General features: G+C 41.4%; 1 protein-coding gene across 18 annotated transcripts in view; it reads right to left on the bottom strand.

The window, feature by feature from the left end:
* Positions 1–26,336, bottom strand: part of Dtnb (dystrobrevin beta) — a 207,203-nt gene that overhangs the window by 96,616 nt on the left and 84,251 nt on the right. For all 18 annotated transcript variants that reach the window (XM_031356373.1, XM_031356381.1, XM_031356374.1 and 15 more), the window contains exon 9: positions 181–305. In XM_031356373.1, the coding sequence (XP_031212233.1) occupies positions 181–305 (125 nt within the window). The remainder of the gene's footprint in view (positions 1–180; positions 306–26,336) is intronic.

The following is a 26,336-nucleotide window of genomic DNA, read 5'->3' as shown; positions in this document are numbered from 1 at the left end:
CCAATTCCATGCCACCATAACCATTCTTGGGGTACTCCTGTTTCTGGAGACTGCTGTGGCATTTTGACATGAAAGCATTACACACAGATATTTATGGTGGTCTAAAGAAATCAGAACTTGAAGTTAAAGTTCCCATCAGAAAGCCGCAATTCAACACAGCCCATGCAGGTGTATACTTACACTATATGTGCAAGGTCAAGTGGTTTCTCTGGTTGCTCAGGAAAAACAGGATGTGGGGGTTCTCTGGAGGGTACACATCCCAAAGATTTACTAATTGCATGGCTCAGCTTCTTTGCAGGGGATTTCTGTATCAAAGGAGAAAATAAGGAAATGAGACCTTTCAGAAGCGCGCAGTGACAAGAGTGTGGGAAATACCTTTTCAAGCATCAATAAGATTTCACTGTGGTCAGTGTGACTGGGTCTTGCAGAAAGGAAGCAGCAGTGCTCTTGATGCCTCTGTGGCTTCTTCATTCCTACGGTTCCTCCCTTCCTTCTACCATAGAGTCATAACATCAAGTTGTGGGGCTTAAGAGACATGTTCAACTTCCTCTGGACATCTGCACACACTGGGAACTCCCCTCTCATAGATTTCTGGGTCACTTCTGGTAAGATATTAAGTGACTCCCTACTGGAATTTTTTTGATGGGTACAATACAAAAAGGCTAAAACAATGCAGAGAGCTCACAGATTGTGTATGCTGGCAAATCAACTACCTAAGCTATACCCCTAAATGCTAGAATATTCCCAAGGCAGAACAGGCACTGTGGTGCAAGCCTGTAATCCCAGCACTTAGGAGGTAGAGGCAACCAGCTCAAGAGTTCAAGGTCATCTATAACTACCCAGTGAATTTGATGCCAGCCTGGGCTGCATACGTCCCTGCCTTGAAACAAGGGGGGGATAGTGAGGAAGAACATCTAGCATTACGGGTCTATCTGTGCAAATGGTATAAGTCCATATACACGCAGCCAGCATTAGACCTGTCAGGATAAATGATGACTTACTGCAAGGTTTAAAAAGAAAAAGTTGGAATTCTAGTAATTTCCCTGGAAAGCAGAAACACCAGTTCTCAAGGAAGGCTGTTCACTAAAATTGTAAACAACTATTTTATTACATTTAAAAAATGTCCCCACACTGAGTAAAGTCCACAGTTACATTGACCAGAGCCCTCTATTCTATAGCCCCAATCAGCCTGCCTCTTGCATTATTTTTAAAAGATGGCAAGGAAACCCAGGGTATCATGCTTCTGAGTTACATACACATACCACTTCTGAAAATCTCAGAGATGCTCTTTATACACACTGTACCTCTGTATGCTATCCATCTGATTCCCTTTCAAGTAACACTGCTGTCTGAGATTTTGGCAGGATATTAATGAAAAAAATAAGTTTGAATATTTAAATCTGCCATCTATACAATTTATTGTTACAAATGCAACACTTTGGATAGAAAGCACAGCTTGTGTGCAGCCATGTGTCTCATCAATACTGCATTCCCACTTATTATTTATTAGGCAGTGCCCACTGTGGAGCTCAGACTGGCATGCAACTTGCAATCTTGCTGCCTCAGCCTCAAATGTTGGGCTTATAGGTATTCATCGCCATTAAACTTTTATACTCTGCTTGCTGTAGTATTTTAACAACACATAAACACAAATCTGCTTTCCATTGAGACCACATAGGCAAAGTCAAATTAAATACGGCACATCCCAGCAGGAATTCTGAACTTGCCCCCAGCTGCTCTCGACTTCTTTCCCTTTGCCCAACAAGTAGCTACAAAGTGACACAGACTTTCCCCTCTAATCCAAAACTGCTCCTAGACAGCCAGACCCTCTCACTAAGTGACTCTCACAGGCTGACAAACTAAGAGCTAAAGATTCCACGTGGTGGTAGTGCACACCTTTAATTCCAGCCCTCAGGGTTGATGTTAAGGCAGCTAGATCTCTGAGTTTGAGGTCAACCTGGTCTATAGAGCAAGCTCCAGGATAGCCAGGGCTGCACAGAGAAGCCTGTTTTGGGGAAAAAAACAGTTAAGAAATGCCACCATGTTCCACATGAGCACATGCATTCTCAGCCTGCATCTCTCTTATGTCCCATCTCCAAGAAGCACAGCAATGCATATCATGTCCTGTTTTATCTAGAGACCTGGGTACAAGCCTTTTTCCAGGCCTATCCTTTCCCATTAGTCTTATCTAAGTATCCCAAGATGCTGACGTACCTTTCCTCTGTGAAGATTTTCTCAGTGGCCCATTGGTCAGTGATGCCTTTCCACGCTACCCATGGCCCTGCGTGTATGTCCACCATCACACTGATCAGGTTACAGTATTGAAATCCTTTTCCATCTTTGTTAAACTCTTGCTTCTGGAGGAACCAGCTATGTCTTATTCACCTTTGCATTTACAGAGTCTATTCTTAGGACAGAACATGTGACTTGAACATAATTTTTTAGCTTTATTTTCAGTGTTGTGTGTGTCTGTATGTGAATTACAAATAGAAAACAACCAATGGAAATTAAAAAAAAAAGCCAGTAGCTTAATTCACTTTTACAACTAATCTCTGTAATTTCTTGATTTGTTGTTATACCACTAATTCATGTAGTCTAGATGAAACAGGTTTACTTTACCTCCATACTGAACACTAACAGCCATGAAATCACAGGCTTAATAAACATTAAAATAAGTAATGGCTATTGTGCCTGTATTTATAATCCTTAATAAGCTTAGCAGTGTTCTGTGGTATTCTTAAAAATATTGCTTTGAGTCAAGGGGTAAGAAGTAGATCCACTTTTGTACAGGCCAGATAAAGGTACTTGCACCACACCTTAAGACCTGTGTTGGATATGCAGGGGGCAGGCGGTAGAAGAAGAGACTGGCTCCCACAGTTGTTCTTTGACCTCCATATACATTATGCAAGCTCTGCATCCTCCACACAAGTAAATAAATAAATGCTAATATTAAAAAAGAGAGCATCCAGTTTTAAGCCTCAAAAACAGGTACAGGGCTAGGGACGTAGCTTAGTCTGCAGAATGTTTGTCTACCATGCACAAACCCTGGATTTGACCCCAGTCCCACATAAACTACGGTGGTATTCCTGTAATCCCAGTACTTAGAAGGATCAGAAGTTTAAGTTCATTCTTAGTTACATATCAAGTTCAAGAGGGTATAGAGTGTGTAATATACTTTCAAAAGCCATAAAGCCATAAAAGTTATCATATCCATCTATCAAGTATTCTTCTCAAGAAACAACATGACATTCACTTTGAAGGTTCATGTAGGCCCTCCCTTGTCGCCCTCACACCAAACCTCCTTTTGTCCTGGTAGGCACTCACATGGATTTTGTATTAATGATTTCCTTAGCTTTATTATTTCCACAATTGTGTACAATGATACATTGTTCAGCAATGTTTAAAACCTACAGGAGCTAAATAAGTAATGCATACATGTTTAGTAGCATGCTTCTTTCATGATAATTGTGAAAATTTATCTATTGGAATTCACACACTTTCTTCACTTTCTTGCATAGTTTGTTTTAATTTAGATATTCATACCATCGCTGATGAACACGTGTGTTGTTTCCATTTGGTCCTATCATTCACAATGTTGCTACTAAGTTTTCTATCTCATGATGCTTGGTGGTCACATGTAAGAATTTCATAAGATTGGGACTACTGGCTTGCGTGGCTGTGTTCACTTCAATTTTGGGTAACTACTGCCAACTCATTTGCTCTACAAACTGATTACACTAATTTCCCATCAGCTGCATGGAAGAGCGCCTGAAACTCCACACTCTCGCCAACTCTTGTCACTGCCAGACACTCCACCATTTGCTAGCCCTATGGGTAATAAATGGTACTATGCTTTCAACTTGCAATTTTCTTAGAACCAAAATGTCTGGGTATCTTTTTATTTGTAGGGTATTCATGTAGGGTATTTCATTCTCTGAAATATCTGTTCCCACTGTCTTGAGCATTGATAAGAAGTCAGTTTAGGAAGCTAGAAACTGGAGGGGATTATTTTCTCTTACTGGTTTGCTTTTCTTTTCCTCCATTGCCCCCACATCTCATCTTTCGTGACAGGATTGCATGTAGCCCAGGCTATTCTCAACTCATTACATAGTTGAGGATGGCTTTGAACATGATATTCTATTGCCTTCCCAAATCTAGACCTATGCTGGCTCTCTTACTGGCTTACAGCAATTTTATTTTTGTATTTTAAATATAAGGAAGTTACATTGTATAATCTATCCTTTAGGTTTTTCACTGTATTATAATTTTGATGAACAACTATCTTTAAATATTGGCCATCCCAATTTAGTATTTTAGTATCTTCATATTTTGTACCTTTTATATGTTAAAATTTCCCTTTTAGACCACAGAAGTATCTCCCCACATCATTTTTCATTTTATGAAGTCTTGTTATATAGAGTTGGAGAGACAGCTCAGCAGGAGCAGTACAAATACAAAGCATGATGATGTGAATTTGATCTCAGAACTGATGGAAAATAGAAAGGAGAAAACCAACTCCCAGCTGTAAAGAACTCACATGGTCTTGTTATCTATTTCTAGCTATTTTTTAAAACAAAGTTTTTGTGCCTAGCAACCCTGGAATTTAAATGTGGTAAAGGATGTAACACAAAATTTACCATTGTATTATTTATTTGTGTGTGTATATGTGTATGTGGCTATATTTATGCCATGGTTTTGTGTGTATAACTCTGTGTGCGTGTTGAGTGTGTACATGTGTGTATACATTTGCACAGGTCCCTGCAGAGTCCAGCAGAGGGCATTGGATCTTCTGGAGCTGGAGTTAGGGGCAGTTTTGAGATGCTCAACATGAATGCTGGGAACTGAACTCAGGTCCAAGGCAGCAGCATGTGCTCTTAACCACTGAGCCACCCCACCAGCACCTTCTGCCCATTTTTCAATTACATATTTAAGGAGCTACTCCTATGAGACAGGCCACTTGTATGTGTTTTCCAGCATTCCATAAAGGGCTTCTTCATATTATTATTCAAAGCTTGATTATTTAATTTAACCCTGATGTATAACAGTTCACATATTTTTAGCTTTCTTACCCCAATGCTTTTTTCATTCTAATGATTTATCCAGAGACTATCTCCCACTTTCTACACTGTCAGCACCAAGAGTGATTTTGTTTCCTTCATTTGAAATGCCTTCTCTCTCCCTTGTCTGCTGTTTAGGATGCTGTGAGTTAGTAAAGCGCTGTACCCTAAGATTTCTCTCACAGTTGCATGCATGCTTAATTTTCAATGTATTTTGTAAACTTTTCATCTAAGTTTTTTGAGCCGATTATATGGATTCTATCCATCCTACCATAAGGCTATGTTAAAGTATAACACTAAGTCCTTAACTACTAGAATAGAAAAACAAGTGTGGTAATGATGTATCTTTTGTGAACACTTGTTGATTTTTTTCCCACTATTTTGCTTGGATTTCATTTATGTCTGTGTGTGAAAGTGGCTTGTCATGTTCATTTTTTTTTTTTTGATGATTTTCTAACTTGTTGGTATCAATATAATTAAAGCCTGAAAAATAAAGTAGAAATTTATTAGTTTTTCTAGAATTTTTCTATAATACTGGCATTTTTCTTTTATTTGAATGTTTACTCATGCAAAGCCATTCAGGGCTGACTGCTACCTTTGTGGAAAAACATAGTTACTAATTCAGTTTCCTTAGTGTCCCACCCACCCCACTCCCTCTCCTTCTTTTAGGCAGGCTTTGATATTTGGGGTAGCTGGCCTCAAATTCTCAATACTCATGCTTCAGCCTTCCCAAACTATTTGGGTTTTCCTCTCCATCTGGAATCAGTTTGGGCAAGTAATGCTGTTTTAGGAATTTGTTCAAGTTAACGAAGCTTTCAATACCCAAATGCATAAAGCTTTTTTTTTTTAATTGTTACTGATTCTCAGCGAATATAATCTATGTCATGTGAATTCTCTTTTGAGGTTTCTTTTATGTGCTTTCTAAAGATAAAAATCAGTAATGAATATATTTAAATTTATAATTTAATTTTATTGTGTGTATATATACATATACACACACAAATATATATACACAGACACATAATTGCATGTGGGGGTACATGTATGTGTGCAAGTGCACATGTACCTGTATACACACATGTATGAAGGCTAAAGGACAACCTCCTTAGGAGCTACACCTTCTTTGGGAAATGCCTGGCTTTCACCAATTAGGCTAGGGTGCCTGGCTAGCGAGTCTCAGAAATGCTCCCAGCATTGTGATTACAAGCATGCTCCACTATACCCTGGGGACTGAACTTAAGCCCTTGTGGTTGCAAACCATGCACTATTCCAAGTGAGCCATCCACCCAACCCTTATGATGGAATTTTCTACATTCTTCATTTTTATCTAATAAGCCTAACTGTTATTGTCCAATGTTTACAACTTTGGTTATTAGGCATGATAATAAATGCCTTTACTCACTGAGCCACCTCATGGGCTCATTGATTTTAATTTTTAAATCTTTTTTTGTTTGGTTTTGTTTTTTGAGACAGAATTTCTCTGTGTAGTTTTGTCTGTCTTAGAACTTGCTCTGTAGACCAGGCTGACTTCTAACTCATAGAACTCTGCCTGTGTCTGCCTGTCAAGTGCTGGGACTAAAAGCACGTGTCAACACTGCCCAGCTAAGTTTTAAATCTTACAGTTAGTTTATTACTAGGTGCTATCTGTGTACAATTAGTCATCTTTTTAATTTTAGTAAGCCCTATCTCTGGTAAGAACTCTTTAAAATTGTGATAGAACATATATCATATAAAATCTACCATTCTAACTTTTCTGATAGAGACTTTGCCTCAAAATCCTAAGATAAATATATAAATTTTACTAAATATCTATTGATTAGTACTTTGTTTGCTATGTCTTTTTTTAACCCTTAATATCCCAGCTTTCTCAGTCTATTTTTTAACTATCTCAGATACTGTACAGGACTGTAAAATAATTATTTTACTACTGGTTTATTTTTTATTTACTATTCAGATACTGTAAAATAATTATTTTACATTCTGGTATTTTTCTCACTTTTTTCCTATCCCCCATTTTTGGCAATTTTACTACTTGAATCAATTCTCTTAGTGGCTGTCTTTTACTTTAATATACATGTTGCATGTGTGGTGTAATATATATATGTACATATATAGATATGGGGGTGGGGGTAACAATTAATGAGAACCTTATCTTATACCAGGATTCCAACAGTGCTTTATTCAGAAAGACTCATTTATACCTGGTCCAGTCTTATGAGTTAGGTGTTCGGTCTCAACTTTAATGGGTATAAAAATTCTAAATACTGTACAGAAAAGAAAGCCCACAGAACCAGGCAAGCCTTATTCTTTTCCAGCAATAACCCAGCTCGACAGTAACCAGTAAGGTTGCTTAGAGAAAGAATATGCAGAGAGTAGGAGAGGAGTGGCAGCCCAGAACAATGTGGCATTCTTCAGACAGCTGGGGAAAAAAGACACCCATGATCCAGTGTAGGACATCCAAGTATCGCAATTGAGACAGAGTCTCCAGCTGAGGAGTGGATGTCAACGTGGGGAGTGGGAGGCGACCTGCACCCTGGCTGTTGCTCTGGGCATTCTTGCACCAGAGCTGGGACTTGTTTCCTCTGGCAGCTGTAGACCAGGCTCCAAGACACTGATTCTTTTTTGTTGTTGTTCTGAGCTCATGTCACCATATTTTCAATGAGCCCCAAGCTAATTCCTCACACAGCACTCTCTTCAGCTAGGGTTCGTGATGACAGGTCCTGACACCTGGGAGCATGACAGCCTACCAGAAAAAGCTCAAGATCGGTGCCTTTGAGGCTCTTTCTGTCATTTCACTTCTAATTACCCCCTTTGGAACATGTTCCTGAGCTCCCGGCCATACCATCTGAAAGGACTCAAGCAGAAAAGAAGCCTGCAGTAGAGGGCCCTTGATCCAAAGCCCATTAAATCTTCCAGTAAGTCTGGAATCTTCTGTATTTTAACATGAACATTTTATTTGGTAACTTAAAATGCTTTCAACCGAATCATGTCTTGACCAGTTTTATGTAACAGCTGTGTTAGCCGCGTCTTATTCAAGTCCAGGACAGTCAGTTACTGCTGGCCAGCTATCATTATCATCATGGTTATTACTACAACTACTACTGTTTGTGGGCTTAAACTCACCCACGTTTACCAATCCCATCGAATGTACCATGTCCCAAGTCATCTCTCATGTCGATTTACTTTTCTTCAAAGTAATATCCTTTCTTTGCTCCAATAGAATGGACTTTGTAAACAACAACTTTACTTTTTCTAACAATATTTTTCTTTGCCCTAAATAGATTAGCCAGGCACAGAATTCGACAAGAATCGATTCGCTCTTCTAAGTCCTTCCTTTGTCTTTTACTATTCCCATCTTTTGTCTTTGTCTCCTCCAGGTTGATTTCTCATTCTCTAACTTTCATTCTGGCGGCCTCTAACTTGCAGTTTAGCCCCTTCCTTGAGCTTATCTTTAATGTTTTTCATTTCCAGGAATTCTACTTGGTCTCTTTCCCCATATTCTCTTGTGTCTTTGTGAGCTGAAAGCAAGATGGGGTAGCTTACACCAGTGATCTCAGAGTGCAGAAGAGTCACTTAGGATCAGAGGAAAAGGTTTAAGGCCAGCAATCTGAAATACAATCAGTGCACTCCTCCTAGCAAACTAAACAATTATTTTTATATTCCAAAGCTTCCTTCTTTGGCATTTTTAACATACCATCTCCTAAGTCTTGCTCTGCTTCCTTTTTGGTGTGCTTTTACTGCTGTTTCTCATTCAGGAGTTGCTCTGAGTGGGTTTTCCCCTTAGCAGGGACTGTGCTGTCCAGAAGCCTCTAGGGATCTGAGCTGTTAGACAACGCTGCCACAAAGAGACTTTTTGGGGGAAGAGGCTATGTTCAGTAACAACTGACCCTTGAGTAGTGCTAACCAACAGAATTTTAAAGGAAATGTGCTGTTTCTGTATTGTCCAGTATGGTAGCAACAGGACACTCATGATGTTTTTATTGCACGAGAAACTCATTTTAAATTTAAATTTTAACTTAAAATTAAAATCATGTGTCTAATGACTCCCATACTGGAATATTCAGCTAGAGATTAATTTCTCTTGATTTAATGCATGCATTACTTTTCATTTATTTTTCTTTTTAAAGCAGAGTCTGACTATATAACCCTGACCAGCCTGGAACTCGTTATGTAACCCAGGCTGACCTAGAACTCACAAAGATCATCTGCCTCTTTCTCCTAAGAGCTAGCATTTAAGGCATGACTATGTAACCTGTTGGTAGAAAGTTACACTGGATGCTTCAGCTTAGCAAACATTTACAGTTTCAGGTTTTCAATGCTCCAACCTCTGGGGAATAGATTATCTTTTTCTAGTTCCCATTTCTTAAGGAGTGTGCACTTCTAAATCTTTTTGCAAGAGGTTTCTGTGGTTCTAGGTCCAGTTCCTAGCATCCACATGGAGGCTCACACAGGCACGCACGCGCACACACACACACACACACACACACACACACACACATACATACATATACACACACAAAAATAATAAAGAAATAAATGTTTCAGAGTTCTCTGTATTTCAGGCACCTCAGTGAAGTCTTGGTCAACACCAGCCCCTGCTTGAGTCCTTGGGTTGAGGCTGCCCTTGAGCACTGGCCACGCAGATCCAGCAGTAAGGACCTAGGGAATGCATGTTGCAGCTTTCTGCGGCTTCTTGTTGAATATATACCCTTTTCACTGAAAGATATCAAAATGATTCTGGGTCTGAAATATTCCTTGTTTTGAATCATGAAGGAAATCATTATTAACATGATAATGTTTTACTATTTTGATGGTTTGGGTCCAGATGAATGGAAATATCAAGGTGTCTTTGGGTAACCATTTAGGCACTGAGTCTATTTAATCCTCTAAATACCACCTTTAGCCACTTTCTGAGCCTCTTATTAGATGGAACGTCTTACTATCCCCTCCTACAGGACTTAGGTTTTCTCTACTATCCTATGTAACATACCTGCAGTCATTCCTACCCCACTAGAGCCCAGCTCAGGTTTACTCTTCCATGTGAACACTGTTATCAGCCCATTATAAAATTTCTTGTCTCTTTTCTTTTTTCCCACTACCATTATTATTGTGGGGGATGGTTTGGGAGTAAGGCAATCTCTCTGTGTATCCCTGGTTGTCCTGGAACTCACTATATAGTTCAAACTGGCCCCTCACAGAGATCCACCTGCCTCTACCAAGTGCAGGGATTAAAGGTGTACACAGCTACACTGGCCCTGGACTCCTTCTTTTGGTAGTCTAAAGTTTAATTTGGGGGCTGTTGAGATGGCTTAGAGGTTACTAGCATTGGGAGTTCTTCTAGAGGAGCCAGGCTCAATTCCTACATCCATATGATGGCTGACAATGTCTTTAACTCCAGCTCCAGTGGATTTGATGCCCTCTTCCAGCCTCTACTGACACCAGGTACACACAGGCAATACAGTTATACTTATAGACATCTACACACATAACATAAAAAATAAAATCTTTAAAAGTTTAATTATCTTTAGTAGAAAAAACTGTAACCATCTCTCAAAGGACTGAACTATATTTTCTATGAATGTTGTTTTGAGAGGTGGGGTGGGCAGTGAGTAGAGGCACTTTGACCCCATGGCCACCTGCATTCAGTCCCTGGATCCTACAAGGTGGTATGAAAGAACTGACTCCTGGAGGTTGTACAGACACAGATAGACAGACAGACACATGCACATGCTCTTTCAAATGTAGTTTCCTTATTCAATTAATTCTGTTTCTGAAAGAAATCATGTTACCCTCTCTGCATGGCTGTGTGCTCTTACTTATGGGTGATTCTGACCTAAGTGCACAACTGTGCAGCCAGAGCTTCCTGCTCAGCTTGTCCCACTCTGTTGTAATGTCTGCCTTCTTGGAACTGAAGCGTAGGAGCTATGCTTAGTGAGTGTGCAAGAGGGACAGAAGGTAGATCCTCATGGAAAAGCTATGTGGTCTCCTAAACAAGGGCCTACCTCCTCTACTAGATTCTGCAAGCACTTGGAACACTGCCCTGCCTCTCCAGCCTACGCTCCTTTATTCACTACATCTGCTAGAGACGCCTCCATCACCCTGCACAGTGCCAGAGTCGCTTGTTACTTGTCTGGAACCCTTTGTATTCCCACTGCAACTATGGCAAGGTGGAAAGTTTCCAGGCGGTGTTCACGTGCAGCAGGAGCAGCAGCAGGAGCAGCAGCAGCAGGAGCAGCAGCAGCAGCAGCAGCAGCACTTCCCTGCCCCTGCTTTGGACCATGGCTTTCCTCTGTATAGGAACACCATCTGCTTTTCATGGACACTCAGCAGTTAAGGTCTGCCTTCCTTTTTCCTGGTTAGTATATTTGCAAATGACTTTTCAGATTCTAATGTATCAGTTCTAAGTCTCTGGAATAAGATAGAAAGGCTATAAGGCATGTTTTCAATCTTCCAGCTTGAAATAGAATCCTTACTTTAAAATATACATTTTTCTTTACAGTTTGCTTTTAAAAAGTGAAAATTAGAATTGCTGAGCTCTAGTTTCACTCAGCTAATAAAGCTATAATTTTTAACGACTTAAGTATGAGAGAAATGTAATTCATGTAATTTTTGCTAATCTTCCAAGATTTAAGAGTATTAACTCTCTGACAAGAAAATATGACTAAAGAATTAAGTATAATTGGTTCACATGCAGCTTCTGAAACATGTCTATACAAATTACAAAGCCCCTTTATCTACAAAAGAAGCCGCCACTGTCCCACCTGCTCCACGGCCAAGGCTCCTGAGGAACAGAAATGGCTCACGCCGTTCAGCAATGCCCTTCAGCTTCCTTTTCAGGAAAGGAAGGGTAAAAAACTTTCTGGAACTCAGCATCCTCAGAGATAATCCTAGTTAGCCACAAGAGCCACAGCAGCACTCAGTCCAGACAGGACACCCCTGGGCTGAGAGGACAGTGAAGGCTGGGCAGGTGTTGCATTCAATGTCGCTGCCTTACAAAGCTTGGGGCCAATGTTCTCCTAATTGAGTTGTCACATCAATGTGGCACGAATGAGAAGCTGCAATGATCCCTGAAATGATCCTGAGTAGAGGCTGGCACTCCAGAGCACACAGCAGGGAAGTGCTACCCCACTATTACAGTACCCAAGAACACAACCATTTGAATTCACAAACAGAAGTGCTTTTCTCTGTGGATTTTTTTTTTACAGCAAAGAGAATGCAGATTTATTAAGGAAAAGGAAAGAATTCCTATAAGGAGAGGGGCCCCCAAGGGAGGAACATCCCTTGTAGTTTAACTGAGAGCTCATATTCTCATTTGTTAACTTGTATTGCTTTATATGAGAATTTTAGATACAGTATTAGGAGGATAAATAGCTGGGTAAGTGGGTGAGTAGAGCTCGCTATGCAAACGTGAGGCTCTGAGTTCAATGGAGGAGCGGGGCAGGGAGGCAAGAATACAGGAAAATCACTGGAGCCCCTGGCCAGCCAGCCTAGAAGGGGGCATCTATCAGTGAGCTCCAAGCTCAGTGAGACGTATGTCTCAAGGGGAAAAGGACAGAGAGAGTGATACAACAGGATACGTGATGTACCTCTCTGACCTCCACATGCATGTGCATGAGTTCATACAAGACACAACAAAAGTATTATGTCATTTATAAATAAGGATGCAAACCAATAGCAACGTTCATGTGTAATAGAGGTAAGGCCTCATCTGATTACACAATTTTACAACAGAAAATGCACAGGGAGCCCATTCCAAAATGCATTCCCTAGATAAAGCTCCATACCACAGAAGATAAAAAAGAACCACTAAAGCTATATTTGGAAAAGACAAAACTAGGAACAGGTTGAATGTCCATTAGCAAGGGAGTAAGGGAGCAAGCAAGATCTGGTATATCCACAGAATTGAATTCTAGATGGCACTGAAAATAACCAGCTAGGGTGGCACATGCTTGGAATCTCAACACGGCCATATCTAATGGGAATGGAGAAATTCATAACACCAGCACAGCTGCTTGACAAAGATCCAGCAAAGCCGAGCGGAGCAATCATTGTTGTGCAGTCTTCCACTTCCGGTCTTGGTCTCAGTTCTCTGTTGACAACCTGTTATCGTTCCCAATTGGTTCCTCCAACCTCACTAAGGTCATTCTTTAATCTCCTTCCTTTCAGTCTCATTAGCCAGTCTGCCTGGTGTTTGTCAGTACTTTTACTTCTCTCCTTATTCATTTTAGACAGGACTGTTATTCATGTGTCCTTAACTCCTTTGTGTGTGACTTTGTGTATATGTGTACATCTATGTAGCTTCCTGGGAATACTTGCTTGTGCATATAGAGGCCAGAGGTCAATCTTGAATGTCATTCCCCAGGTGCTGTCCTCCTTGTTTTATGAGGTGGAGTCACGATCCTGAAAGTTACTGACTAGGCTGGACTGACTGGTAGCAAGCCCTGGGGACCCACAAATGGTCTTTGCCTTCCTTATCATGGGGTTACATGTGTGTACTATGGTGCTTGATGTTTGTTTCTGCTTCTGGACATTAAGCTCAGGTTCTTATGTTTACATGGCAGACATTGATTAACCCTTCTCCCTAGTCCTAGTATGTGACTACTTAAAAACTCCATCCCTTCTGCCAGTGAATGTCCTGGATAATTAGCTACTTTCTCTAAGCAAGCCATGTAATAGGGCAGAATAGCATTGCAGGACATTAATCATTACTCCAAATGGCTCTCGGTGCTAGAATGCTATTAAATTTCTTGCCCTCCTCTCAGCAGATCTTTTCTTCCTATAGAAAGGAAAGCTGTGAGATAGGCTCTCTCTTTGCTCTCTGCTTTCTGGTTTGCTGACTGGTTATATCTAATGGACTCTCACTGGGTACCCGTTACTTAGTTCACACTTTTGCAGGTGCTGGGCTTTTCCCAGGGTGAACTGAAACTCTCTGCCTTCACGGAGCTCACACTGAAAAGAGAACTGATGAAGACAAACAGCAAGAAAGGGCCATCAGCAAGCTACTGACATTGATCCAGGCCCTCAACCCAGGCTCGGTACCAGCCCCGAACTCTAGCACTGCTAGGCAAATGCTCTTGCCTGAGCTGAATCCTCACCCAGAAAAGAAAGTCTAAACAGACTTAACAAGGGAAGGGATTGAGTTAGGAATTAAAATCTTTCTCACAAAGATTGTGACATGCTTGGGAGCTTGAGGCAGAAGGATCAGAACTTTAAGGCCAGCCTCAGGTATGTTCTAGGCCAGCCCTGGGTTGCATGTGGTAAGAGACAGAGAGAAAGGACAACACAGAGACACAGACAAACCGAGACCCACAACCAGGCCTCAGTGATTTCTTTGGTGGGTTCTATTAGGCATTTAAAGAATTGTTACCAATGATTTGCAAAGTTTCCTAAATAGATGAGACCAGAACACTTCTAAACTCTTTTTTTTTATCAGAGTTTTAAAGTAAGTATTAAAAGGAAAAAAACAGACTAACATTTCTTTTCTTTTCTTTTTCCTTTTTTATTTGTCTTTTCGAGACAGGGTTTCTCTGTGTAGCCCTGGCTGTCCTGGAACTCACTCTGTAGGCCAGGCTGGCCTCGAACTCAGAAATCCACCTGCCTCTGCCTCCCAAGTTCTGGGATTAAAGGCATGTGCCACCACTGCCCAGCCAGACTAACATTTCTTATGAACAGATGCAAAATACCTTAGCAAAATATTAGCAAGTTGAATTGATCATAAAATCCTATATATCATAACCAAGTGAGAATTGGTACAGGATTGCAAAATTGGTTCAATATGAAAAATTCAATAAAATCGATATTAATCATTATAAAAAACAGGTAATGGAATCAAGTATAAAACTTAACACTATTTTCCTAATAAATATGAAAAGGGGATTTGGCAAAACCTAGTTCCTTTCAGTGATTAAAAGAAAAAAGTTCTGGAGTGGGGCTATAGCTCAGGTGCCAAAATGTTTACCCAGCATGCAAGAATCCCTGAGTTCAGTCCCTAGCACCAAATAATCAGTCATGGTGGCATGATTATAATATAAGGAGTGTAGTATTAGGTGGTAGAGACAGGAAGATTACAAGTTTAAGGTCACCCTGATTGCATAGAAAGTTAACAGCTAGCTTATGCCATATGGTGAGCCCCTGTCTCTAAAGCTGGGATGTGGAACAAACCAGAAACGCTTGAGGAGAGTTGAAGGGGGCTTTTTCAGCCTGGGAGAGAATGCCTGTGAACACCATAGAGAGATAAGCCCACATCACACGAGATGGTGAAAGGCTGGCCACTCTCTTTGTAAGATCACAACGGTGACAAGGATGTCTGCTTTTGCTACTTGTATTCAACATCATACTTAAGGTCCTCCAAGGATAATTACACAAGAAAAAGCAACCAAAAAGTACAAAATAGGGATAAATTTAACAAAGGAAGTAGTAAGCTTTTGTAACACTTCACAAGATATCACTAAAAGACTAAGGGAAGCAGGAAGATGTGCGGAGCTCTTGGATTAGGAGCTCAATATGTTCACACAACACCACTCCCTAAATTGTTCTGCAGATTTACTGCCAGCCACCCATCTGAAAACCTCAGCTGATCATAATATTTGTACAGAAACAATAGGAGACCCCTTTCAAACTCCCAATACAAAGTCAAAGCACCAAGTCCAGATGTCAAATCCTACTGCAAGCTGCAGTCAGAGGTCAGTGTAGCACTGGAGTGAAGAAGGACATATGGATCAGTGGGGAAGAATTAAGCACACGAATGTGGACCTCTAAATTCACTCCTTATTTTTCCACAGGGATGAGAACACTGTTTACTGTGTATCCAAAATAGGGTGCTGTGGCAATCAGATATTCACACATAAAAGTAGGAGGTAGACTCCTATATAAAGTAAAAGTTAACTTAAAATAGACCACAGAGGATGCCAGGGAATGGCTCAATAAGTAAGAGTACTTTCTGTGCAAGCATGAGGAACTGGGTTCAGATCTCAGCACCCACATAAAGGCAAAAACAGCTGAGCACAGCCATGCATACCTTTAACTGCCCCCACTCCTACCACCACACCAGAGGGGAATGAGGCAGAGACCGGAGGATTATTGGGGCTTGCTGACTTGTAACCTTCTCTAAAACTTAGGAACCCAGGGTTCGGTGAGATCCTGTCTCAAGGAATAAGATGGAGAAAGATAGAAAAGGATGCCAGTGTTCTCTGATCTCTATGTGTGCACATATGGGCATGTGCTTTGCATACTTTACACACCAGCACACACTAAACACACTAAGGAGATCAGTGTCTTAAATGTAAGCCCCAAAATACTGTGAAGAAAGCATAACATAGTTCCTCATGACCCTGAGTTAGACAACATATGACCCCAAAAGCACAATTAACAAAGAAAAAGTGCGTTTGTTAAAATTAAACACTTTGGTGCTTTAAAAAGTTGTCATTAAGAAAGTAAAAATTACATGCCTGGCAGTGGCAGCTCACGTTATTAATCCCAGTACTTGGGGAGGCAGAGGAAGGTAGACCTCTGAGTTTCAAGGCGAGGTTGGTCTATAGAGGGAGTTCAAAAACGCCAGAGCTACACAGAGATATCCTGTCTGGAAAAACAAAACAACAGCAACAATAACAACAACAACAATAGAAAAATAAAGTAAGAAAGAATGAAGAAACAGTTAGGCCTGGATGTGCACGCCTTTAACACTTAGCATTCAGGAGGTTGAGTCCATATAGTTCCAGGACAGCCAGGGGTACATAATGAGACCCTGTCTCAAACAAACACATGAAATAAGGTAAAAAAAAATCCCAATAGATAAGAGAAATATTTTAAAAGTATACATTTGGGAAGGGACTTGTGACCACTATTTAAAAGATGTCTAAAACTCAGCAGCAGTGACTATTAAAACTGAGTTCCACAATATGAAAACAGGCACAGAGGAGGTGGAGTGGTGAGTGCCTAAGGCTAGGTGGAGGACAGGGGACTTGTGTGATGGCTGTAGGGTCTCAGGCCCATTTCACAACAGCGTGAACAATGTACTTAGCATACTGAACTGTGTGCTAACATGACTAACATGGTGGGTTTTGGTTTCAGGCTAGAGAGATAGCTCAGAAGTTAAGAGTAATTACTGCTCTTTAGAAGGTGAGGATCAGTTCTCAGTACCCATGTTCTAGGGGATCTGGCCTGTCTAATGGCCCCTGAAGGTATCTACATACATATGGCCAATACATACATATAATTTTTTAAAGTAATTTAGTGGCTAGGTATGATGGAACATGCCTGTAATTCCAGAATTTAGGAGAAAAAGGCAAGATATCATTGCTAAATTGAAGGCCAGGCAGCTTTGACCTTGGCTCAATAAATAAATAAATATGAGGAAAATAATGAGGAAGGGATTTGAATGCATTATTTTTCCAAAGAAATAAGCACTTGAAAAAGTGATGAATATAATTAACCATTAGGGAATTAAAAATTGGGTTTTTTTTTTTTTTTTTTTTTTTTTTTTTTTTTTTTTTTTTTGGTTTTTCGAGACAGGGTTTCTCTGTGTAGCCCTGGCTGTCCTGGAACTTCTCTGTAAACCAGGCTGGCCTCAAACTCAGAAATCCACCTGCCTCTAGGAAATTAAAAATTAAAAAAACAAGATATGCTGGACATGATGGTTCATGTCTCTTATGGAGGTAGGTGTGGAAGGATCCTGAGGTCAAGGTCAACTTAGACTGCATATTGAGATCTTGTCTTCAAACAAACATCAAACCAAAGTTCATGTGAGATGTCATACTCATAAGAATGGCTAAATTAAATACTACTGACAATAACAAGTGTTGACAGAGATATGGCAAATTAAATTCCTCATATGTTGATGGGGAGATTGTAAAATTGGGCAGCCATTTTGGAAGACAACAGAGTCCTTGTGGTAGTTTGAATGAGAATGGCTCCCATGGGTTCATATGTTTGAGTGATTCATTCCCAGTTAGTGGAAGTGTTTGGGAAGGTTTAGAAAGGGTGGCCTTGTTGGAATGTGTTACTGGATGTGAACTTAGAGATTTCTTTTCTTGCTGCCTGTGGATCAGGACGTAAATCTCTCAGCTACTTCTCCAGCACTAAATATGCCTGCCTGCTAGCATACTCCACCATGATGGTAACGTGCTAATAACCCTCAGAAGCTGTAAGCAAACCCGATTCAATGTTTTGATCTAAGTTGCCATGGTCATGGTGTCTCTTCACAGCAGTAGGACAATAACTAATACAGTCTTCAGAGTGGTGAACAGAGTGGTCGTGTGATTCGTCAGTTCTAATTCTAAATATATACATTTGGGGATTGAAATCTTATGTCTACCTCATAGGAGGGTTTGGAGACTAAGGATTCAAATAAGAGAATGGGAAGAATCTTGGGGGATGAGACGGCTTCACTGGCAAATAACCTTCTTTTAGAACTCTGAATTTTCTAACACCTTCGGAGACTAGAGATATCCTGGCAACAGTTATCAGTATGGGATGATTTAAATACTGTTTTTGTCAATTTCTGAACATTGCCCAACTCTGCTGTGGTATTTGGCAACACTGTTTATTCTTAAACCCATTTACAGCTGCAAAAGTTTGAAAGCAGAACATCTGCAATGGACCCAGCTGTTTGAAAAGATGGTGCTTATCAAAGGGAGTGGTGTGTTATTTATAAAACAATAAAGCACCTCCCTCCCAACTGGGGTGCGTTCTTCTTAGAGGAAGGAGATAGCATGAGGCCTGCTATCCTCAGTGGAGCCCAAACCAAGTCCTTCAAGTGAGCGATTTCCTTCCAGCTGTCAACACTCACCCCCAGCCCTTTCTTCAATGTTAGATCTCCTTTGATCCTTACAGGTGGCCACCAGAGCCTCGCTGGAGAGTGTATACCCTGCTGCCATGTGTGGGAACACCCGCATTCCCTCATGACCTAGCCATGTGAATTGTTCCATTGTCTCTGCATTTTCTCCAGTCCACCAGCAATTTCTGCTGTCTGCTGGGGCTTTCGAATGAACATCCGTACACACTGATTTAGGGAAGATTCTCAAGTAAATTAGTAGCAGAGTGTTATCTATGTAATTTTCTTTTAATGTCCAATCCGTTGTCTATTCATCTTCATTTAGTGTCGAGTTATAAAAACACTGACATGTCATTTTTTCATGAGACCTCTGGCTCACCTTCAGTAGAGCAGAAACTGACTCCTCCAGTATTCTCTCCTGAGCTTGTTTCTGTCCTTGCTTCTCCATGAAAGCTTTGCTGTAGTTCCAGGTTTTAGATGCCCAGCACTGGTAAATTTTCTAGTTCTTAGTTCCAGATCATGCTTCTTACATAAGCTCTGACGCCTCTATTAGCTGACTTTATGGGCATTTCCATTTCAAAGTCTTACCTGCTCTTCCATTCATAAACAGTTCTAATAATTTTTACATTAATATTTTTGGACTTCTAAGATGTAATTATACTCACTTCTAGTAAGCAATGGCTGAATCTCTTTCAAACAGTTACATATCTAATTAACCTTTTCTGAAAAGGATTCTTATGACTTCTCATTAAATGTGCAAAGTACTAGGTCCTACCCCTGGGAATTCTCACTTAGAGGCTCTGGGTTGAAGCCAAGGAGTCTGTTTTGTTTATTTTTTCAAACAAGTGCCCAGAAATTCCTTATATTCAAAAATGTTTGGTAAATATTGTATCAGAGCAGTGGTAAGCAGTAGAGATGGTCTTCTGACTTTCTGACTTTTGCTGTACTGTGTATGATGTCACTTGACTGCTTGATTTGCCCTTATTAGACCTGTTACAGTTTTGTGGCAGCTGTGCTGGTAAAGAGCCTTGTGCTCTGGACTTGGCTTGTTAGTGCTGAGGGTGCAGGACCAGGCAGAGAAGCATGAAGACCTTCCTCGCTTTCCAGACCTCACTGCTGTTTGGGGTCCTGCTTCCTCAGGACTTGTGGTCTGCTGCTTCCCTAAAGCCCTGGGTGCACTTGGCAGTCTGAGTGCATGCGAGAGCAGGCAGCTGTCCATTCAGCATTGGCTAGAAGCACCTTCCAGAACAAGCTTACCTCACAGTGTGAGACTTTGAAAGACTTCACAGTTATGTCTTCGGTCTGGGAGTTTGATTTCTTCTGCTCTCTGCCAGCAGTTATGACAGTATGAAACTTTGAAGTTGCCTGGCATATTGTGTTTTCTTACTTTTATGTTTTTGAATCTGGTGTCCTAGCTACCCATCCTCCCAGCTTTTCTTTGCCAAACTCTCTGTATTCTATTGCCTATGCTGATGAACATCCCTTCATGGTTTGCCTGTAGCACACAGAATAACTTCAAAGTATGTATCACACTATTAGATTCATTTCTTGTCTGTTCATCTGTCCATACATCCTGTCAGGGCACTAGTCTTTAGCATGTTACAGTATCAGCCTTGACACACTAATGACCTGGCACACCACTCCAGTGCTGATTAAAAAATATCAGGAAAGCCTGGGTTTCTCACTTGCTCCAGTTTTAAATGATTTATGGCCATTAAAATGTTCGTGTTATGTCTAACCCACTTGCAGAAGAATGCAAGAGATTCGGAACAGCCAGGGTTGGCAACGGGTAGAAAAGTGGAGTTTTCAGGATTATGGTATAGGGTGTAAATTGTTAGGTCTGAAGGACACATCTTAAATTACATATGACCTTGGACATAGCAACTTTCCATATAGGAGTTTTCCCAAAACCATATCTGCACCAAACACACTAGGATGTTTGAAGCAGGGCAGCTAGGTGGGGCGTGATGTCTGGCATAATCGCGGGTCAGATGTTTGAGGCTCAGGGGAGGAGATCATCAGAACTGGAGAAGTCAAGAGACTGCACAGCCAGGATTTAGCAGGCTTAACTCCACAGACAGTAAAATTACCAGAAAGATACCAATGGATGTGGAACCAACCCCCTGGAACAAAGGGGCATGAGCAGAAAGTCGGGAATAAGTGCAGTTAGAAGAAGAGGGCAGCAAACTGGTGTGTGCCTCACAGCAGCATCTTCATGTTTCTAAGACTTTTTTTTTTTTTAAATTAAGAGATGCCAGGTATAATGTTCCAGAAGTAATAAATTGAAAAGCAAGAAATAAAATAACCAGGACTAATATGAGAATTGAAACTAACCCTCAACAACACTCATTCTCATATTCCCACTCCCTTGACCATGGGAGAGCATGAATATGCTAGCATAGCCTTCCTCTAGCTTATATAACATTATACAGAAAAAAGGAGTCCACCACAACAGTAGGAGAGGCAATCACGGGATGCACTCCAGCTGGCCTTGGAGGCAGTAGATATCCATGTTGTAAATGGCCTATGTAAGCTTCAACGTGGAAAAGACCACAGGTGGCTAGGAATAGGAAAGCAGGGATCAGGCTGGAGAGATGGTTCAGAGGTTAAGAGCACTGACTGCTCTTCCAGAGGTCCTGAGTTCAATTCCTAGTAACCACATGGTGGCTCACAACCATCTGCAATGGGAACAATGCCCTCTTCTGGTATGTCTGAAGATAGCTACAGTGTACTCATATACATAAAATAAATAAATAAATCTTAAAAGAATACTTAATCATGTAAATTAAAACAGAAAAAAAAAAAAGAAAAGCAAGGATCACAGCTGGAAAAAAATTTGCCAACAACCACTTAACAGGCAAGATTCCCCGCAAGCCTGAAATCTTAATGGTACTTGAGCCATGGCTGACACCTTATGTCAGGTCAGAGGAGTCTGGAGGCTCACCTCCAGCCAGCCACACTTTACCTGGACTTCTGATAAAATCTGTAGAGACTTTTCACATAGCAACAGAATGCCCTAGTTTACAGGCGGTACTCCTGGATGTTGCCTGTGGCCTCTGCAAAACAGCACCCCTTCCCTTTACTCTCAACAGAGTCCAGACTACAGGATAAGGTGCACAGTCACCTTAACAATGATTCACTTGTCTCCTGAATACACAAAGGGTGGAGACAATAGTCAGCAAACCAGCAGGAGCTAAGAGAGGTGGGGCTCTTCCAGGGTGCCAAAATTCAATTCACAAAGAGGAACTTTAAGAGGAGGTAGAGAGGAGACCTGCTGACTCAGGAGCTGCTGGGCTGGAGTGGGCTAAGAGCACAGTAGCACCAAACTGGTGCCAAGCAGGACATGGCTGGCAGTTTTACTGTACCAACAATAGACGCAGAGGCAGCAGCCAAGGCAGGCACTGCCTAAGTAAGCTTCTGAGGGTGGCACTAAGTCAAAAAACTGGACTTTGTAGATTTTTGTTTTAAATTTCAAGTCTGTATCCTATATCCTACTTGTGGGGATGCTATTTTATGCATTAAAAACATATACCCAGAGATGGGAGAGGCTAAGAGCACTTGTTGCTCTTGCAGTGGACCTAGGCTCACAACCATCCATAACTGAAGTTTTAGGGCATCTGACTTCCGCAGGCACTCGGCATGCAAATAGCACATATGCATATATCTAAGTATGGCACTCTACACACATACAATTTATACAGACACAGCTCCATATCCTCCAGGCTGAGCATGGTGGCACATGTTTTGAATCCCAGTAGAGTTGGGGGATCCCTGTGAATTTGAGGGCAGCCTGGTCTACATAGTGAGTTCCAGGACAGTCAGAGCTACATAGTGAGACCCTGTCTCAACAGATAGGTAGGTAAGTAAATAGGTAGGTAGATAGGTAGGTAGATAGGTAGATAGATAATTTTCTATTTGATTTTGTACTATACGCAAAATGATAATTAAATATGAAATGGATCTATTTGAAACTGGGAAAATGTATGGCCGATAAGCACACCTTTTCTTCCCTGAGAAGAAAGAATAATTTGAGATTATCAAATTATCTTTTGGAATTTAAAAGGTACAAGAAGATCGATGCTAGCAGTAGTGCATGGCTTTAATCCTAGTACTCAGACAGATTTCTGTGAGTTCCAGAACAGCCAGGGCTACACAGAGAAGCCCTGTCTTAAAAGAGGAAGGAAGGGAGGAAGGAAGGAAGGAAGGAAGGAAGGAAGGAAGGGAGGAAGGAAGGAAGGAAGGAAGATTAGGATTGCTTCTGATAAATATGGTTCCTTATATTAAATAATTTTAGATCAATAATGCTTCAAAAATTACATGAGATTACCACTAATATTTTTAAGGCAGTAATATTTGTTTAACATCCTGTTAAACAAAAACTACTTCCTTGTTTATAGATTTTTGAAGGAGATAAGACTGTTCAAAGGTGGAGTCTGCCATCTGCTGGCTAGAAAGGTGAAATTTTCAGGTCACTTCCCCTAGTTATGAAACTCAAGATATTCTTCTACTAAGAGCCACATCTGTGGGTCCAAGAGTATTTGCATAAATTCTCCCATCCTTCCCCAACCCCCTCACCATCTGGAATACCAAGGTGGGAATCAGTCAGACTGACCTCGGTAAAGTGAAAACTGGGGTAGGCAGAGATCAGAGTGGAAGACAGGGTGGCAGGAGATGAGAAGTTGGTTGTGTGTTTCTATACCCCACCTACATCTAACCACACAGCCTTGGCTGGCCTGAAGCTCACTATGCAGACTACACTTCCCTCTGCCTCTGCAGTGTTGTAAAGGATTCTTTAGAAGTAAAATTCAGCCAACCAGTGGTGGTGTACACATCTTTGATGCCACCACTCAGGAGCCAGAGGTAGGTGGATCTGAGTTCAAGGCCAGCCTGATCTGCAAAGCAAGTTCCAGGACAACCAAGGCTATGTAGAGAAACCTTGTCTCAAAACAAAACACAAACCAAAAAACACCCCAACAAAACAAAACAAAAAGATAAAGAAAATTTAGCACAAAAATATGAACACTTCTGTGGTTACATTAACTATAAGGAAAGCCCTGCTCATATCGGAAGGTCCAGTGTGTGCTAGGCTGTGTTTCCAAACAGAAACTGGCCAAAGGCTCTCCTACCAACTGGACTCATGGCAATTCCACCCTTCCAGGCCCACTGTCCTGCTCCTAGGGCTGAAGTCCAGCCTGGAGGATGTAGTAGACGGCAAGGGCAAGAAGCTCTGCCCAGTGTGTCTGCATTATTTGCTCTCCAGATGCTCATACAGGCAAAGTCTCCTAAGACACGGGTGCCAAGCCTGAGGGGCACACAGCACATGAATAGGGCATATGTTGCTGAATTCTAACAAAACTTCCAGCTGTGGTGGGCCTTCCTGACATCCCAAGGGGGCAGTTGACACGGGAATGAAGAAGCCTCCAGTCCTTCAAGCCACACACATATTTCAATCATCCCAAGAAAGGGCCCAGAAAACATGGAGTTGAGACAGCCAATCCTAATACCAGCAGTTCTCAATCTGTGGATTGCAAGCCCTTTGCCAAACCTCTATCTCCAAAAATATTTATATTATAATTCCTAGCAGTAGCAAAATTACAGTTACAAAGTAGGGACAAAAATAATGTTATGGTTGGGGGGGGTCACCTGTATTGAAAGGTTCCACATTAGGAAGGGTGAGAACTGCTGCCCTATACCTTGCCCAAATACCTGACACAAAATCAGGAATATAGCCTGATGAATATGGTGTTTTGTGATTTAGGTTTCATTTTTGGTGGTTTGTTATGTAACAGTACCACCAAATACTACAGCACTACAGCTCTAGTGGTAAAGTTACACAGAAACCAAGATTTCAGAGGACATGGCCTGATTGGCCTAATTCCCTTACAAGCTAGAACATAAACCTGAAAGCTACCCCTCCATCCCTTGCTTCTAGGTGGAGGGGTGTCTGCCCTCACTCATTCCCCATCTTAACACAGGGCTCAGTGATGGAGAAAGAAGGGAGCATGCCCAGCTTGTTCCTATTCCTTTTTCCTGAGGTCTGCAGCTTCCATAGCAAGACCATTCTCGTTTGCTTCCCAGAACCACCAGCTTTCAGTGTTTACCCCTGCTAGACAGGCTAGCAGGTGTGTGTAGAAGAAGGTGTTCAATTTGGAGGCTACTTCCAAGTGTGTGTGTACGTGGTGTGTATAGTGGTATATGGTGTGTACATATGTATGTGAGTATGGTGGGTGGTGTGTGTGGTGTGTATTCTGTGTGCACGTATGATGTTCTCTGTGGTGTGTGGTATACGTGATGTGTGTGTGTGTGTACACTGTACAGTGTGTATATGGTGTGTGTGTGTGTTTTATATCTGTGTGTGTATATGTATGTATTGAGTGTAGGGGGTTGGTTTATGTGGTGTGTATGTGGTGTGCTGTGTATGTTGTGTGTGTCTGTGCATGTGTGTATGTGTGTGTGTATGTGTGTGTGCTGTGGGGGATTGGTGTGTGTGGTGTATATGCAGTGTTTGTGTGCTTATGTGTTTGTGTGGTATGTATGTACATGTGTGTATGGGATATATGTGTGTGTGTAGGGGGGGATGGTATATGTGGTGTGTATGCACTGTGCTTGTGCGTGTGCTTGTGTGCGTGTACGTGTGTGTGTGTGTATGTGTGTGTGTGTGTTTTGGATATGGAGTGGGACTGTTTTCAGAAGTAGAGCCAGCCTTTAGTCCCAGCATGAGGCTGAGGCAGGAGGGCAAGGCTATCCAGTGGAACCCTGCAGAGAGGTGGAGAAAGTGCTAGACATAAATGTCCACTTCAAGAACCAGGCTGGCCTCAAACTCAGAGAGACCCCAAGTCTCTGTCTCCTGAGTGCTGGGGTTAAAGGCATGTGCCAGTATGCTGGGCTGCCTTTCCTTCTTGAGTTGACTTTTATTGGGCTTTTGTCCTTACCCTTTGTTCCTGAGCCAACTAATCCAAATATTAGTATACATTAATCTAGCTTTAAATATATGCATTTAAATACATGCATTAAGTATAAGTCTATCTCAGACTCTCTCAGACTATAGATTCATGCCCAGTGGCCTACTCAACCACTCCAAATGGATACTACCTTAATACAACATGGCTGAAACAGAACCCTTGAGCTGGACACTCACTCATGCCTTTAACCATAGCATTCTGGAGGGTGGACCCCTGAGTTCTAGGCCAGCCTGGGGCACAGAAAGAGACCCTACCTCAAAAAGCCAGAACTGAACATTGGACTAGGCATGTACCACCCACAGCCTGCCCTTCTTTAGCCAATGGCAATTCTACCACACAAGTGGTTTAGGACAGTCTTAGTGGCTCTTAACTCCTCTTCTTAGTCCCATTATGCAGATTTATAATTTATCCTAATTCAGTTCCTTTTATCAGTTCTAGGTTAGAAGATGACTCCCTAGTAAAATGCTTACCTGGCATATGAAACCCTGGGTTCAAATTACAGACAGACAGACAGACAGACAGACACACACACACACACACACACAC

The sequence above is a fragment of the Mastomys coucha genome, unplaced genomic scaffold, assembly GCF_008632895.1.
Source record: "Mastomys coucha isolate ucsf_1 unplaced genomic scaffold, UCSF_Mcou_1 pScaffold6, whole genome shotgun sequence".
In the NCBI taxonomy this organism is placed as follows: domain Eukaryota; kingdom Metazoa; phylum Chordata; class Mammalia; order Rodentia; family Muridae; genus Mastomys; species Mastomys coucha.
The sequence above is the reverse complement of the archived record's forward strand: the minus strand, read 5'-3'. Positions and strand labels throughout refer to the sequence as shown.